The following is an 18,265-nucleotide window of genomic DNA, read 5'->3' on the forward strand; positions in this document are numbered from 1 at the left end:
CCACTTCATCTAAGGTTGGAATCATCTGGAAGGCTCATGAAGACTACTACCGCTCCTCCCACCCCCACCTCCTCAAGTTTCTGATTCAGGAGGGGCCTGAGAATGTGCATTTCTAACAGGTGATGCTGGTGTGAGAGCCACATTTGAGAGTGAGCGAGGAGGGTGGCACTGTGGCGCAAATGGGTAGAGCACTAGCTTTGAGCGAAAAAGCTCAGTCAGTGCCCAGGCCTGGAAGTTCAAGCCCTATGACTGAAAAACAACAACAATTGACAACAAACAAATAAAAACTGGAGTCAAATGACACCCCAGTTTACAGGGGTCTGGGAATATGTCCATTCCAGCTTGTGTCTTGTCTCTGTCCAGAAGGGATGATGTATGGGTGATCTAAATGCCCTGTGGTCAGACCTCTGATCCCATAGCTTGGGCCTATAAAGCTCTTTCCCTGGTGTAGACTGTAAATGTCTGTAGGATAGACGCTTATTTAAACTTTTTTTTTTTTTTTTTTTTTTTTTTTTGCCAGTCCTGGGCCTTGGACTCAGGGCCTGAGCACTGTCCCTGGCTTCTTTTTGCTCAAGGCTAGCACTCTGGCCACTTGAGTCACAGCGCCACTTCTGGACGTTTTTCTGTATATGTGGTGCTGGGGAATCGAACCCAGGGCTTCATGTACACGAGGCAAGTGCTCTTGCCACTAGGCTATATCCCCAACCCCTTATTAAACTTTATCTTGAGCATCTGGCAACAGGCCTGGTGTATCTTAATTACTAGATACATGAATGAATGAATGAATGAATGAATAAAAAGGCTGTACTCTTGAATCCTTCAACGATAAACTATAGCCATTAGACCCCAGCCTTTACAAGAGCTCACCACCTCTGCCCCATCATTGGGGTGGGCCCGGCATGGGTGGGAATTCCATCAAACTCCTCCCCAGGATACAGGGGTTTGGGGAGGGTGGGGATGGGGCCCCCTCTCGCTGCCGGGGCTCCCCAGCTTCCATGGGAGCCGGTGTGTTTGTAGCCCAGTGCTGGGTGACTGCCCACGTTCAAGCTCATTATTCATCATTAGGAGTGTGGGTGTCTGGAGTTTTCCAGGTGATCCGAGCCGCTGTGTCTGGAGGTTCCGGAAGGCCCCGGTGTCTGTCACCAGTAATCTCCGGCCTCACCCGGCAGACAGCTAAATAACCCAGGAAGAAGGGATTTGGTTTTTAAGTTCAAATAATTTAGCCTGACACCCACAGCATGTAGACCTTCACTCCTGCTCTGCCCCGAGGAAGTTGTTCTGGCTTGGACGGGGTGTAGGCTAGTGGAATGACAGCTTGTCTTTGTGGGAGAGTATTTGGGGGGTGGGCTGATGGACTCCCCTTCTTCTTGCTCCTCTGAGAGAACTGGAAGTGGGCAGAAGAAGCATTGAATCCCGTTCCCTTGACACTTAGGGTCTTGCCACCCCCCTCCTCCCGCTCCCCCAGAACTGGCTCTCCTTGCCAGGGGTCCTTGGGGTGGTGTGTGTGGGGGCGTTCCTAGTCTCTGGCTGGGCTTAGGGGTCCAATGTGAACCCCAAATCCTTCAATGCTCCCCACAGTCTGCATCATGGTAATAGACCTGTGCCAGAGGCCGTTTGCAAGTTCAGGTGGCTGTGTGTAGTAGGAGCACTTCAGTAAGCACCTCCGCTCCCTTCCATGATGGGGGGTGGGCGGGGGGGGAGTGTGCTTTTCTGATATTCATCCTATCTATCTATCTATCTATCTATCTATCTATCTATCTATCTATCTATCTATCTATCTATCTGAAAGTTGTATTGAAAAATTTGGCCTGGAAAATAATTTTTCCCTTACGTTGCACAAACTCTGTGCAAACATGTTTGCTTACCCTTCTCCTCACCCATGCACCGCTTGTCTTGGTGGTGTGGGGAGCAATGTCCTGAAGAGTCCACTTAGGTTGCTGCTTAGTTGGGAGATGGAAAGCAGCCCCACTGAACTGTCTATGCCAATGGCAGGCATCAGCTTCACAACCAGTTGTTGATGGAAATTAGTGTTGAACTGTATTGTGAGGTATTTCTTAATAAAGCTGTTAGCCAAAAGTGGAAAAAAAAAAAAAAAAACCAACCCAACAACAACTGGGTGTTGGTAGCTTACGCCTGTAATCCTAGCCACTCAGGAGGCTGTGACTCAAAGCCAGCCTAGGTAGGAAAGTTCATGAGACTCTCATCTCCAATTAACCACCAAAAAAGCTGGAAGTGGCGCTGTGGCTCAAGTGGTAGAGGGCTAGCTTTGAGCACAAAAGCTCAGGAGCACCTCCCAGGCTCCGACTTTCAAGCCCTAGGACACACACAGACACCACAAAGAAAGAAAGTTAGTGTTGAAAATGTGGCTAGAGTATTTAAACCCCCAACACTGGCAGCTAGGGTGATGCCACACCCTTCACTGTGCTATTCTGTGGACTTGTTTTGTGTGTGTGTGTGTGTAGTGTGTGTGTGTGTGTGTGTGTGTGTGTGTGGTCCTGGGGCTTGAACTCAGGGCCTAGTCACTATCCCCAAGTTTTTTCTCCAAGGCTGGTGCTCTACCATTTGAGCCACAGCTCCACTTCTGCTTTGTGGTAGTTAATAATGAGAGTCACAGACTTTCTTGCTCGGGCTAGCTTTGAATTGTGGTTCTCAGCTCTCAGCCTCACCCCAGAGGCGTGTCTCTCAGACACCGCTGCCCTGTCCTTCGGAGGGTTCCTCCTGGCAGTGCCAACCGCACAGACTGGAGCAAGACCAGCTCCAGGCTGGGTTAGCCTGTGCCTGCTCCTGTCCAAGGGCGGGCTCCTGTGTCTTCAGCTCCAACTCCCACCAGGGTATTTTACATATTTTAATTAAAGTGCCGCCCTGGGCTGGCAGGGCCTCTGATAGATGGCTGCAATCCGAGTTGTGGAGTTGCAGTGGTGTGCAACATGGCACCCAAGGATGCTCTCCTGCTCCGGAAGATGCTTTGGCTCCCACCTCCGGAGGTGGGTCCCCTTCGTTCTGGGGGTGAGGTGATCCCAGCAGGCAGCAGGCTGTGGGCAGGTGGCAGGCACATGGGTGGGGCAGGCGGGGCTCCCTGGTGAGGGGAAGAGGTAAAGGAGGAGCGAGCGGTGGCTGGGACCCGAGGGCCAGCTGGCTAGTGGGGCTGGGGTGAAGCCTGTGCTTGCAGATGCTCGGCCCTGTGGACACTCCTTAGCAGTGTCAAATTATGACAAATGGCGTGGCTAAAAGTTGCTGGGTGGCAGCTGCCGCATCTCAGAGGGAAGCAGGTATTTTTAGAGCTGCGCCTTGGGGCTCTGGCACTGGGTTAATTAATCATGGTGAACAGTACCAAGTATTGTTCTCCATCCTGGTTCCTTCTTCCACCCTTATCTGTCATGTCCCCATTCCCCAGACTGGAATACCAGCCACAGACGTGGAAATCGCCCCATATTCCAGATATCCCTGTGTGGGCCACGACACATGCACAGCACCAGGGACCCCTAGACCCTGTCCACACTGTGTACCTGCCCTCCCCTCCCTCCTTCCTTCCCTCTCTCCCTCCTCCCTTCCCTTCCCTCCCCTCCCATCCAACTCTTACTTAGCATGGTTTCCAGCCACAGTGCTCCTCTGAGTTCCGGTATCTGCTCCTGAGCTTCCCCCATGCTGTTATTTCTTGAACATTATCTCCAGCTCTCTCCATCCTTGTGGCTGTACCTCAAGTGTGAAGCTGGAAGGAAGGCCCTTTGCGGCAATTTGGGAGGATGCTGGTGGCATAAGCAGCACCCCCCTCCCCCGGCCTGAGACCCTCTGCTGACAAGTGCTCACCAGTTCTAAACTCTCCTGTGGCTCTGGGATAAGTCAGGCCACTGTATCTTTCTGCCCTCTGGCTCTGTGGAGCAAACTGAGAACTCATTCAAAGGCACCAGTGAAATTGAGAACATGCGATTCCATTCTGATCTTTGCTAGTTTTTTTTTTTTTAATGTCAGTCATGGGCCTTGAACTCTGGGCCTAGGTGCTGTCCCAGAGCTCTTCAGCTCAAGGCTAGCGCTCTACTACTTGAGCCACAGAGCCACTTCTGTTTCCTGGTGGTTAATTGGAGATAATAGTCTCACGGACTTTCCTGCTCAGGCTGGCCTGGAACTTCCATCCTCAGATCTCAGCTTCCTTAGTACCTAGCTTCTGCTAGTTTTTTTTTTTTTTTGGCCAGTCCTGGGCCTTGGACTCAGGGCCTGAGCACTGTCCCTGGCTTCTTCCCGCTCAAGGCTAGCACTCTGCCACTTGAGCCACAGCGCCGCTTCTGGCCGTTTTCTGTATATGTGGTGCTGGGGAATCGAACCTAGGGCCTCGTGTATCGAGGCAGGCACTCTTGCCACTAGGCTATATCCCCAGCCCGAGCTTCTGCTAGTTTTTTTTCCCTTTCTTTCTTTCTTTTCTTTCTTTCTTTCTTTCTTTCTTTCTTTCTTTCTTTCTTTCTTTCTTTCTTTCTTTCTTTCTTTCTTTTTCTTTGTTTTCCAGTCCTGGGGCTTGAACTCAGAGCCTGAGCACTGTCCCTGGCTTCTTTTGCTCAAGGCACAGCACCACCTCTGGCTTTTTCTATCTATGTGGTGCTGAGGAGTTGAACCTAGGCTTCATGTATATGAGGCGAGCACTTTACCACTATTTACCATATTCCCAGCCCCTTCTGGTAGTTTTTGATTCACAGCTTTGGTTGTGACCTGCCACCATTTCTTGTGAAGACAAAGAAAGCAATGACACACACACATGAATTCACACATGCATGTGCAGGCACACACACACATACACACATACAGAGGCAGGGTAGAGAGCAAGAAGGGCAGAGAACAAAAAAAGATTGTCAAGAGACCTGAAGACAGAGACACCGTCTTCCTTTCACTAGTTCAGGAAATATCTATCCAGAACCTACTATGTGCCCAACCACCCCCCAATTAAAACACACCATAACCCTCCTGCTGTTTTACCTGATCTTGGCATCTGTTCTCCTGTAGAAACAGGAGGCTGCTGTTTCTGCTATGACCAGTAGGTGTCACCCTATCAGCAGCAAAGCTGGCGGTGCTCAGGTTGTGCTAGCGACCTAGGAAGGTGATTTTGATTTCGTCTAGCTATAAGGAGTGCCCTGATGTGCAGGACACTAGGCAGGACACCCAAGAGGAAACAGGGTGAGAAGCGCACAGGCTCTGTCCTTGTGCTGTTTACTGTGCTAGAGGACCTGGAAGAACGAGGGTCCTAAGCAAGGAGAAGATGTAGAAGACAGAAAGTGGACTGCGGTTGTGACAGCCTTCTGAGAAGCCATCAATCACCACCCTTCCTCACTCCAGCCCAGGGGTACAGGCTCAGAGCAGAAGCAACTGACCTGTCACCACGCCTACAACACAAGACTAGATCTCCCCACTTCCACACCAGTGAGGGTTCCTTCCCCCCGAACATTCTGTCTTGATAGGAAGATTTCTCAAAACTTTGCAATGCCACCTTAGTTTAGCTACAAATCTCCCCACAAAATGCCATCTCCCACAAAATGCCCTCTCTGATGACTCCACAAGGCCCCCAGGCAGTCAGCCTCCATCTTGGACAAGGTAGCAGTCCTTTGCCACGGGCCCTGTGGTGCTAGAGATGGCTTGTTTAGGCTCAGGGGCCCTGGTGTGGTTCATTTCTTTCTGGTGACACCATGTTGGTGGCTTGAAATTGGTTATGTGGGAGTACTTACACCGTAGGAACTGGTAATTGCTATTAACTAGAGTTTTATTCATTCCACCCTCCATCACTGCTCACCATGGAATTATTAACTCTTCTTTATAGAAAAGGATACATGCTCAAGGAGATAACTTTGACATGCAGGCTACCACAGGGAATAGCTTACAAGTGGTGGAGGCTAGGACTCTAACCCCAGCAATTTGGTGTTAGAGTATTTCAAGTGCTATACAGTTAATATCACTCAAAGCCACTTTGATACAGTGAAGTCTAGGTTGATCCCAGATGGCTTACTCTGTTCTGTTCTGACAGAACAAAATGACCAGAGGACAGGCAATCTATAAAGAACAGGGATGTATTTCCTCACAGTTCTGAAAGCTGGGAAGTCTTGGATCAAGGTGCTGTCGTCTGGAGAGGACCTTCTTGTTTCATCACCCCTTGGTGAAAAATGCTCCATCATGGAAGAGCAAAAAAGAAGGAAGGAGAGAGACAAAAGGAGGCTGAACTTACCCTTTTCTAGTAAGGAATCGTTATGGAAATAATGGCAATAATGTACTCAGGGTGGCTCTGCCTCTTAAGTCTTTCACTTCCTTTTTTTGTGTGTGCCAGTATTGGGGTTTGAACTTAGGGCGTGGGCAATGTCCCTTAGCTTTCTCATTCAAAGTTAGTTATTCTACCACTGCTCCAATTCTGGCTTTTGGGTGGTTAAGGAGATAAGAGCCTCAAGGGCTTTTCTGCCTATGTTAGCTTTGAACTATGATTCTCAGATCTCAGCCTTCTGTGTATATAGGATTACAGGTGTAAACCAGCAACACCAAACTCAGCTCTCATCTCTTAAACATGGTACAATGGCAATTAAGTTTCAACATGAGTTTAGGAGGCAGCAACAATCAAACCATAGAGCCTGTTTTCTCCTGCAGGTATTACCCCAGGTTGGTGTCATTCACAGGGCTACAGGACAGCAGCACCAGTAACTGGAAGCAATGTGGTTGGATAGGTCATCAGCTCATCCATGGATGGATGTGTTGAGGCTCACTGCTGGCGAGAGGTTAAGATTTGGCATCCGGAGAGAGGTTTGGGGAGGAGATTGAAATCTGCAATGTGGAAGTTTGTTCTTCAGTAAACCAAATGTGGATTGGTTAAAAAACGTTCTCCTTTGTTATAACACCCAGGTAAAAAGCCGGAAAAGACTAGCCTTCTGGGTTTCTTTTCCTCATATTTGTCAACCCCAGGTATGCTGGGGGAGCCATGCACCTTTGTTCACACTTGTTCCTGTGGTTCTGGTATTGAGTGAGCTCACAGGAAGTATTTATGAATAGGAATAGCCCAGGTTTACCCTGGAGATGCTGAATGAGCCCACTACTGTGGTGGATATATCAAGATGAATACATTTCTCACGACGTGAAGATTATCTAGAGTTCTGGCAACACATAATAAGAATATAGACTTAGATTCATAGAGCTAGGTATCATCTTTTATATGTCATCATCTTTTGGTGAGATACTGAAGTCTAGATACCATTCTAAGATCAGCCAAGACCCTTGCAGGGTTGTAGACCACTAAGTCTTGGTAGAATGAACAAGGCCTGGCTTGCCTTTTCTTGCCTGTGATCTCCCCTCAAAGGAGAGCTTGAGCTCTTGTTCTAGAAAGGTGATGAATTGATGACAAATCCACCTCTCAGGAGGGTGACCTGGGGGAAGTGCAGACAGAACCCTAGGTAACCCACAGAAGGGGCTACAATATGCAAATAAGAGGACTGTGGTATTCTCCCTGATTGGCTGACAAGGCCTTGATGTCACAATGGGTAGTATCTGGCCACTCTAAATGATTATGCCTCTAGCACAAACAACTCATTGATCAGGCATTCTCTTGGCTCCCTCTCTTGAGGAAGTAAGGCAATGGAACCCCTCTTTCAGGCTGGCTCCATTCTCATGAAAGTCAATACTTTACAAGGGGCAGAAGATGGTGGAGAGTGGTCTGCAGTCCGGAGACTTTTCCCCTCTCCCAGTCGTGGCCCTCCTGCCTTCTACCCCCGGCTGACTTGGAGAGCCTTCAGCAGAAAGTGGCCTTGGTTCAGCGGGAGCTGGAGGACTTCAAGAAGGAGGTGTTGAAGGCCATTGGCTATCTAGAAGATGCCTTCTGCGAGATGAACAGCATCCTGACGCAGCAAGAGGAGCAGGCGGCCCGCGTGAAGCAGAGGCTGAGGGAAGAGGAGGACCGAGGCATCGTGCGCAACAAGGTCCTCACTTTTTTGCTGCCAAGGGAGAAACAGCTTCGGGAGCACTGCCAGCGGCTGGAGCACCTGCTGCTAGGCCGAGGCCAAGACCTGCAGGCCATCACCAGGAACATCCAGGCAGAGTGACCACCGCCTGTGCCAGCCCAGCCCCGCGCCATGTGCAAAAAAAAAAAAAAATGGTTTTGGTTTTTAATGGAAGGACAAATGCTAAGTCCTCACCCACTTATTTCTCTTTCTCATTTCCATTGCTTTCCTTCTACCAAAAAAAAAAAATAACAGCTTATAGAGAGCCAAAAAGACCTCAATATGTGTTTTGGGTGAAGTTCCATTTATCCAGCCTCATCGAGGAAGGAGGCACCCCAATCCTGATGGTCACACACCTGTAACTTCCACCTTGAACTCTTTCCTGTTTGTAATGGTACTATTGCTGGGATGGATAGCATTTTACTTGTATGTTCTTAAAGTGATTGTGTTGAATAGACTTACCTTTGAATGACTCCAGACTCTTACAACTTGTCACTTCATGCGTGGCCTACTGAGACCTGTCAATGTATGATTTGCATTTGCCTGTTCATTTGCCTGCTTATGCAAATGGTCCCTGGTGGCTTTAGTTTTATCATTCTTGCCCTCACTGGTTTGGGCGTCCTGGTGGTTTTCACACTGGACTTTTCCTCTCCTCCATCACTGTCTTAGCCCACCTCTGTTTCTCCTCCATTTAGCCTGCAGCCTGGACCATCTGACGGACAAGCTTATTAAACCTTGGGATGGGTGGTCCTTTCTGAGCTCTAGTGCACTGGTGATGAGACCCCTGCAAAATGGCACAATAAAGTAGCAACACTGACTTCCATGTTTGATTCATGGAGCAAGACTTGTTATGGTTTGGGGCCATTTATCAGACAATATACACACCATACCCTAGGTCCCTCCATGAACAGCTCTGGAGGTGCCTACTATTTATGGAATACTTGGGTGAGGAACCAAAGGAGGCTGAGGCCTGTCCTCAAAAAGTGTAGGTCACCTGTGCTCATTCACCAGTCTGCTATTCCTGACTCTCAACCCCAGGTGATTTTGGAATTGTCTTCCTGAGATGGTCACATGGGCGGGGTCACTAGTTTCCCCGCCCCCTGCACCTTTTAGTTTTCACTAGCTTTCAGTATCATTACTTTACATATCCTTTCTCTGGCCCTGGAAATGCTGTCTAGGGGCAGCCATCATCCTTTAACAAAGAGGTGCCTAGAGACCAGAGCCAGCCTGGGCAGCGGGACCTCTGTCTCTCCAGCCCAGGCCTTAGTCCATGCCCTCTGACCTCCTGTTGCAGCCCCCATCTTTCCTCTCTCCCACAGACTCTCTCCAAGAAAAACTTGAACATCTGGGACCCCCAAGTCGAACATCACAAAGGGCTCTATGGCTGTGGTTAATTGCACTATTTACCCATTAGCCATCTGCCCACATGGGCTGAATCCCTTAGTCTAACTGTAGGCAAGTTTCTACTTTGGAGAGTTCACTGAAATAAAATGATGTCCATATTACTACTAAGACAGTAGCTTAGGCATCAAGAATATTATATATTCTGGGCATTGTGCTCGACCCTTCAAAGATAAGGCCTTTGAGAGTCAGAGGAAATCAAGGGTCAGGAACTGGTAGACGGGATTCAAACCTAGGAGTGTCTAGCATTCAGTCTGTGCTCTTAACTACTGGGTGGTAGTTTTGGAAGCCTTGTGGATGTCAGATAAATCCTTCTGGAGTGGAGAAAATAGCTGGAGTTATTATGGCTGATCTCTGGGAGAAAGGATTGCTTTGTGGAGAAGATGGCCACACTCCTCAACCTCGTAGGGAAGGCCTACGTGTGTGTATGTGTGGATGTTTACAAATGTGTCAGAAGGAGAAACTAGATGGCTAACAAAGAGGCTTAAGAATTTCCCTATGTCCTATGCAGAGGAAATGGGCTCTACGGTTAATTCAGGTGGGGAGGGAGGGGAGTTGCCTGCAGGCCCCATCATGCAACGCACCTGCCCAGGGAACAGTGTGTGTATTGGGAATCTGAGAGAAAGACCAGAGATTTGTGCCCTATCTGGAGTCATCTGTGTTTCATTCAGGCCAGCATTTTCAGAAACCTGGCAGCCTGGAGCATGTCCGGAGAACGGGGAACAGGGCAAGAGACCCCAAGGAAGGGGCACAAGAGAAGGACCCAAGGAGCTTGGGGAAATTATTTTGAAGTGGAATCCAGCCATGACTCTTGCAAATACCAGAAAAAAACAACCCTTATTGTCTTCGGGGCTCAATATCACCCCCTCTTTTTTTCCTGCTCCCATTAGCAACCAGCAGAAGGCTAAATGGAGAAGGTAGGTCATGAAGACAAACTCGCACCTTTATGGCTGATAAGCCTGCCTGAGATGGTTGAGGAACTGCGGGCCACAGGGGGCCGGCTGGGACCTCATTCCAAACTGCCCGTGTGTCTCAGGCATGGTGCAGACAGCGTGGACACGGGGAGTCTCCTGAAGCAGGCCTGCTGAGGAGTGTGGAGTGATCTGTGTGCAGGTGAGACTGGGCTGCCAGGGGCTGGCTGCTCTCCTTCCAGACCCACCAGTCAGAAAGTCCTTCCACCTTATCTGTGGAGGAGCAGGGAAGGGCAAAGAGAAGCTACGAGCTTTCCTTGATTGCAAGTCCTACCTCACCCCCCCGCCCCCCCCCCCCCCCCCCCCCGCAGCCCCAGCCCATCATGGAGGAGGCCCCAGCAATGAGGCAAAGGGTTAGATCGAAGCTTCCTAATTCTAAAGGGTAACATTACGGATGGAAGAACTATTAATAGGCAACCGCCTTCAATACTGTGCAGGAAATGGATATGACTCTGTGTGTGTGTGTGTGTGTGTGTGTGTACCTTCACTCAGAAGGTCTGAGATGGAAAACCTTATACATTTCAAGCCCTCTGAGTGCATGTTTCTCTGGAGCCTTCATCTACACCAGATAGTTTGTGCTAGCGTGATTTATGCTGAGGGCCCTGGGTTAGCTGTATCCATTTGCCCAATGAGGGAAGCTGCAGACTAGATATAACTGAGGACAGCCATTCAGTGGTTCCAGCCTATGTGACAAGCCACCAATGAAAACTCTGGACATCAAGGCTCGGAGGAGCTGCCCTGGCCATCAGTACTGAATGCATGTCGACAAACATGGTGACCGGGCACCTGAAGCATTGTCAGTTCAACTAAGTGCCCTGGAAGAGGACAACTAGAAACCAGCCTGGCTCCCCCAGATCCTCTCCTCTGGGCCCATTGTTGGCCTGAATCTATGCCCTCTTGTGGTTGACTGTCACGGCAAAGGATTTTGCACTAGAATCTAGTGAGTCTTGAGGACCCACAAAAGAGTCAGGTGCATGTGCCTCTTTTGAGACATGGTTTTCACAGTGGCCATGTGAGTTCAGCACTGCTTAGTTCAAGGACAGATGTAGGAACTGAGGCACAGAGAAGATCAAGTGGTCTCAGTCCTAGTGGGCTTTAGAGCTTGTTCTCAACCACTAGGGCACAGCAAAGGGATAGACTTGAAGTGATGGGTTGGTTCCCCTTGGCTGGAAGATCCTTTGGGAGTGGCTCAAGGCTCTCTAGCTTCAAGTGGGTCGTACTGGAGTGATGATGATGAGAACATACTGGAGGAAGAGCCAGGAAGCTCGTGAACATCCTGTCTCAGATGAGTGCACAGCCTTCCAGGTTGGATTGAGGGTCCTACCTGGAGACCACGTGAATTTTTGTGTTATCTCATGGTCTTTTCTGCTCAAGCCTTGGAAACCTTAGTCTCTGTCAAGAGCTTATTAGCTACAAGTTACAGGATGTCTAGTATGCTGTCGTTTTTTTTTTTTTTTTGCCAGTCCTGGGCCTTGAACTCAGGGCCTGAGCACTGTCCCTGGCTTCTTCCCGCTCAAGGCTAGCACTCTGCCACTTGAGCCACAGTGCCACTTCTGGCCGTTTTCCGTATATGTGGTGCTGGGGAATCGAACCTAGGGCCTCGTGTATCCGAGGCAGGCACTCTTGCCGCTAGGCTATATCCCCAGCCCTGTCGTTTTTTATTAAAGAGTTATTTCCCTTCTCCCCCATTATAACCAGGCAGCCCAAGTAGATGGTTGATTGAATAACTCAACAATGACAAGGCTCTGTGTTTGCACCTCAGTCTCCTTCCCCCTTCCTCCGTGCCTCATGGTCACATGATGGCTTCAGGAACACCACAATAGTATCAATTGTTGAAGTGCTTGAAAAGAAGGAAAGAAGTGGCAGACCTTTCTTTGCAAGTCTCTTTTTAGTAAGAGGACACTTTCCAAGAATTCTCCCAGCAGATTTCTTTTGACATTTCTCCAGCCAAACCCAAGTGGCTTGCATGTCCAAACCCAATCATAAACAAAGAGTAAATCAATTGTTGCAGCTCAGTTCCTGGACCATGGCCCTTCGCTTACCCAATAGCAGACTAAAACAATCATTAAGCAAAGGTGGCTGTTAGCTGATGATCAACCCTGTGGCCGCTCCCTCCATCCTACTTTTTCTACTTACAGAGGGTTGAGAAAAGTGCGCTGGCAGGTGGCACAGTTGGGCAGAGGTGTGCAGTGCGGGTGGCTGCCATGTGGCTATGGAAGTCTGGGAACAGGAACGGTGGGCTGGGTAGGTACCCACAGACCTCGTGCTGCGGTAGGGATCTATTGCCTTCACTTGCTCTTCCTGATATGCACGCTTTACCCTTAAGAGACTTGAGCTGCCCCCAAAGATGCCAGGGAAACTCTGCAATCCCACGATCATTGAAATGGACAGCTCATCTGAGAGATGCAATGCATGTGTGTCTAGTGGTCCCCACCCAAGGTGACTGACAGCCCAGCTTAACTTAGACTATCCTGGTTTACAAGGAAAGTCCCATAGTCCAGGAGCCCTGTAGGTCTTAGACAACCCAGGATGGTTGCTCATCTTCCTTTAGACACCAAACAGCTTGAGCGGATGCAGGTGAGACGGCATCTCCCCTGCAAATCACGGCAGGCCCAGGCAAGAAACAGGCACAAGGGTACTCTTCTTGTATGTCTGTCACATCTGGGCTCTTTTTGTGTATTTTTTTTTTGTTAGATGTAGGGCTTGAATTTAGGGCCTGGGCACTGTTCTTGGGCCTCTGTGCTCAAGGCTAGGGCTCTACCACTTGTGTTACAGTGCCACTTCCAGTTTGGGGGTGGTTTATTGGAGATAAGAGTGTCATGGGGACTTCCCTGGGCTGGCTTCGAACTTTGATCCTCCAATCTCAGCCTCCTGAGTAGCTAGGATTACAAGCATGAGCCACCGGTGTCCATTTATGAGGAGACCAGGCTGATTGGCCCATCGGATTGTTTCTGCATTCATTCCTTCTCCCCATGCTCAGACCCTTGCTTGCAACCTCAGTGGGGTTGGACAGGGACACCTTTTCTAGGAAACTGCAGCTCCTTCTGGGGACAGCTGGGGCATGGCTGAGACCAGGTCCTGGAGCACAGAGGAAACTCACGGGAGATGAAAGAGCCGTGGGGAGATAGCCTCATGCAGCTTCGGAAGATGGAGTTCCTCGCTCTCGCTCTTCTCCTCCCAACTGTGAACAATACAGTTGAGCAACCCAACTGCTCACTTTCTCTGCAATTCTCAGGCAGATCGAAGACAACATAACAGATGGCTTTTCTCCCCGCCAATAGCCAGAGTTCTCCAAGGTTTCCCACAAACTGTAACGCTCTGCTTACCCCTCCTGAGCACACCCCGCAGTCAGAGGCTGCAAAGGGAGACCCCAGACACACAGCTCCATTGCATGGATGCCACGGCACTCAGGGAGCCTTCCCTTGCACCCCAGGGCCGGGATCTGCTGCAAACTCTGATGCTGTGGTGAGTGGCAGACTGGTTGAGGTTCAGGAGAAACACACATCCTGCTAACTTAACCCCAGCTGTGACAAGTAGAGTCTTATCTTTTCTACTTAGTTGCTACCCAGGGCTAGGAGGCGGGGCTTCTTCCCCCAAGAGGGCTTTCGGGGAGGACAGTGGGGTGGTGGGAGGAGGAAGGGGTGTGTGTGTGTGTGTGTGTGTGTGTGTGTGTGTGTGTGTGTGTGCAGAATTGTGCAGTGTAGGTGGCAAGGGTAGGTTGGATCTGGAATTGGCTTCATTCCCCAAGCAGAACTTTGGCTCCTGATCTGACCTAATTCATTCAATAATCCATACATAGCTAGGAACTAAGAGCTGGGCGACTTTCCCCAACACTCCCAGGGTGTCACTCTCAGTGGCTTTCTCTGGTCTAGGGTTATTGGATAGAGCTCATACAAGAAACCTGGTTTTCTCCAGGGCTACTGGTAAGAAGGTGGTGGAGGCACACAAGGCTTTGGCTATTTCTCTTCTTTACTTCACAGTGATTGTGAGCCAGGCATCCATTGGTAGCTCATGCCTGTAGTCATAGCTACTCAAGAGGCTGAGATCTGAGAATGGTAGTTCAAAGGTAGCACAGGCAGAAAAGTCTATGAGACTCTATCTCCAATTAGCAAAACACAAAGTAAAAAGTCTATGAGACACATATCTCCAATTAATCAGCAAAACAATGAAGTAGAGGTGTGGCTCAAAGAATAGAGCAACAGCCTTGAGCAAATAAATAAATAAATAAAGCCAAGTGAGAGTTGATTCAAGGCCCTGAGTTCAAACCCCAGCATGTACCCCCCTGTCCCCTACATGTGTTTGGTACCAGCAGCGTAAGCGCTCAGGAACCACCTGCTGATTGGTCGAGGAAATGGCTGCCTCTTTCATGTGTTGGTATGAGTGTGATATTTTTAAATGAAATCGGAGTCATTTAGGGTCATTTAACTGGAGTAGAAATCTCTGAAGCTTAGTTTTGTGGCAGAGTACAGAGCTGGCAGTCAGAGGTCCCCCGTTCAGATTCTAATTGCAGCTTCTTTGCTTCCCCATTTAAGAGGTGGCCACTCCTCTGGCAATTCTTGTCCCTGTCACCCGGGGACTTCTGTTTTCTCATTTCCAAATTGAGATTTGCAGAGTAAACTTCCCAGGCTGGTTTAAGAGTTTTACTGAGACGAGGAAGAAAAGACACAAAATTATGAGAGATTGCAATATTCTACTTCTAACCATCTACAGGGACCAGCTCAATTTCTAGTCTTTTCTTTTTTTTTAATGCAAAGTTTTCTTTTTCTTTTTCTGTCAGTCATGGAGCTTGAACTCAGGACTTGGTTTTTCTGCTGAAGGCTAGTGTTCTACCACTTTGAGCCATCGGGCCACTTCCAGTTTTCTGGTGGGTGACTGGAGGTAAGAGTCTCATAGACCTTCCTGCCCTGGCTGGCTTCAAACTGTGATTCTCAGATCTCAGCCTCCTGAATAGCTAGGATTACAGGTGTGAGCCACCCATGTCCAGTGAATTCTTTATTCTTTAAAAGAGAGGTTAACTGGCTAACCTAGCAACTTGGGAGTTTTAGGACAGTGCAGGCAAAAGCTCAGGAGACCTCATGTCATAAAAATAAGCTGTGGCCCTATGATCCTAGCTATAGTGGAAAGCATAGCTTCCATTCATAGACTGTAGTCCAGACCATCCTGGGCAAAAATGGAGACTGTATTTAAAAAATAACCAGCCCCCCAAAGAGCTGGAAGCATAGATCAAGTGGTTGAGCACTTGCCTACTAAGTATGAGGTCATGAGTTCAAAATGACCAATGCTTATCATGCTTATCATCCTAGTAATTGGAGAGGCAAATGAGAGGAAGATTGATGTTCAAGCCAGCCTGGCAAGAAGTCAGTGAGACCACAATAAAAGCTAGATGTGGTGGTGTACACCTGTCACCTCAGCTGTGGGGAGAAGCATACATAGGAAAACAACTAAAAGGCAAAAGATTTGGGGTCCATGGCTCAAGTGGTGGAGCACCTACCCTGAGTTCAACATTCCTGAGAAACAAGAAGATAATCCTCAAAAAGTAAAAGGATATTTACATATTCTAGGTCTGATTAAAGGATTTGTATCCAACGTATAGAAATAAATTTTAGAACCTTATAATAATGGTTACTCAACTAAAAAGCTCTCACAGGATCTGAAGAGACATTCTTTCCAAGGAAAGGGGTAGGATTCTTCACCCTGGATAGTCATTAGGGAAATGCAAGTCAGAATCACAATACAATACCATTTTGTGTGTGTGTGTGTGTGTGTGTGTGTGTGTGTGTGTGTGTGTGTATATATATATATATATATATATATATATATATATATATATATATATGCACATGTGCTCATGCGCGCTGTTTCCTAGGGCTTGAACCCAGGGCCTGGGCTCTGTCATTAAGCTTTTTTGCTCAAGGCTTATGCTCTACCCCTTGAGCCACAGCTCCACTTCAGACTCTGTTTTTTTGGTTATCAATTGGTGATAAGAATCTCAAGATCTTTCCAGCCTAGGCTGGCTTCACACCTCCATCCTCAGATTTCAACCTCCTGAGTAGCTAGGATTACAGGCATGAGCCACCAGCACCGAGAGCAATACTATTTATACCCACTAATTTGGCTATAGTAAAAGAGATGATAATAAATGTTGGTAGGGATGTTGGGAAGTTGGAGCCTTCGTGCGTTGTGATGAGAATATAAAACAGTATAGGCAGGCACTCCGGAAAATAGCTTACCAGTTTCTCAATATGTTAATCAGCGTTAGTATATAACTTGACAATCCCATTCCTTGGTATATAAGCCCTAGAGAAATGAAGACATATGTCCACATTATAACCTGTCCCCCGTGTTCCTGAGAGCCTCATTCATGGAACCCTAAAGAGGGATCAGCTCAGATGTCCATCAACTGATGACTAACAAGTAAAATGAAAACAAGAAATATATACATATAGTGAATGTTATTTGGAATAAAGTACTGATATATGCTCCTGACAGATAAGCCTTAAACACATGAGCCTAGGCAAAAGAATCAAGATTAAAACGGCCCCATATTGTGTGATCCCATGCAGATGAATGTCTAGATTAGGCAAATGTATAAAGGCAGAGTAGAGTAGTGATTGCATTTAGAGCTGTGGATGGGAAGGGGAAATGGCTGCTGCTAGTGGACATGAGCTTTCATTTTGGGAGTGATGAAAATGTTTTGTAATTATTGCGTCCTTCCCTTCCCTTCCCTTCCTTTCCCTTCCCTTCCCTTCCCTTCCCTTCCCTTCCCTTCCCTTCCCTCCCCTCCCCTCCCCTCCCCTCCCCTCCCCTCCCCTCCCCTCCCCTCCCCTCCCCTCCCCTCCCCTCCCCTCCCCTCCCCTCCCCTCCCCTTCCCTTCCCTTCCCTTCCCTTCCCTTCCTTCCTTTCCCTTCCCTTCCTTTCCCTTCTCTTCCCTTCCCTTCCCTATCTTCCTTTCTCTCTTTCTATTGCTGGATAACAGGCTGGCTTTGAACCTCAGTCCTCCAGGTCTCAGCCTCTTGAGTAGCTATGATTATAGGTGTGAGCTACTGATGCTCAGCTATTGTATCCTTTAAATGAGTGAATTAAATACGAAGAATACAATACGTTATATTTTGATTAAGCTGCTCAAAATTAACTTCAACCACACAGTAAAATAAAGAAACGATGCTCTCATCTCTTCTCGGACTTTTGGCTAAGATCAAGTGTAGAAATGATGCTCTGAGGGCTGGGGATATGGCCTAGTGGCTAGAGTGCTTGCCTCGTATACATGAGGCCCTAGGTTCGATTCCCCAGCACCACATATACAGAAAATGGCCAGAAGTGGCGCTGTGGCTCAAGTGGCAGAGTGCTAGCCTTGAGCAAGAAGAAGCCAGGGACAGTGCTCAGGCCCTGAGTCCAAGCCCCAGGACTGGCAAAAAAAAAAAAAAAAAAAAAAAAAAGAAATGATGCTCTGATATATCCGTTGTACCCATTGTACTAGTGAAAGACTCAACTAATAACTAAGATGATGATGATGATGATTATTTTTTTTTTTTTTGGCCAGTCCTGGGGCTTGGACTCAGGGCCTGAGCACTGTCCCTGGCTTCTTTTTGCTCAAGGCTAGCACTCTGCCACTTGAGCCACAGCGCCACTTCTGGCCATTTTCTATATATGTGGTACTGGGGAATTGAACCCAGGGCCTCATGTATACGAGGCAAGCACTCTTGCCACTAGGCCATATCCCCAGCCCCTAAGATTATTTTTAATTGTGTTTTAGTTTATGGAAATTCTAAATCCAGATCAATTTCGGACATTATTTAGGTCATAACATACTTGATTCAGAGACTGACATGTGGATTTCATGACTAATAATGGGATCACAATTGTACACCAATGACTGTGATTGAACTCAAGGGCTTGATAGTGTGTGAGAGGCATTCTTCTGTCCTGTGCTTGGCTCTCCTTAGG

General features: G+C 48.2%; 1 protein-coding gene across 1 annotated transcript; it reads left to right on the plus strand.

The window, feature by feature from the left end:
• Positions 1–7,171: 7,171 nt before the first annotated feature.
• Ccdc182 (coiled-coil domain containing 182) lies at positions 7,172–8,051 on the plus strand. The gene is given in 3 exon segments (XM_048366840.1): positions 7,172–7,641; positions 7,643–7,687; positions 7,689–8,051. Coding segments are annotated over 3 exon segments (462 nt in total). The 5' UTR covers positions 7,172–7,587.
• Positions 8,052–18,265: the final 10,214 nt, after the last annotated feature.

This window comes from Perognathus longimembris, chromosome 17 (assembly GCF_023159225.1).
Source record: "Perognathus longimembris pacificus isolate PPM17 chromosome 17, ASM2315922v1, whole genome shotgun sequence".
Classification (NCBI taxonomy): Eukaryota; Metazoa; Chordata; class Mammalia; order Rodentia; family Heteromyidae; genus Perognathus; species Perognathus longimembris.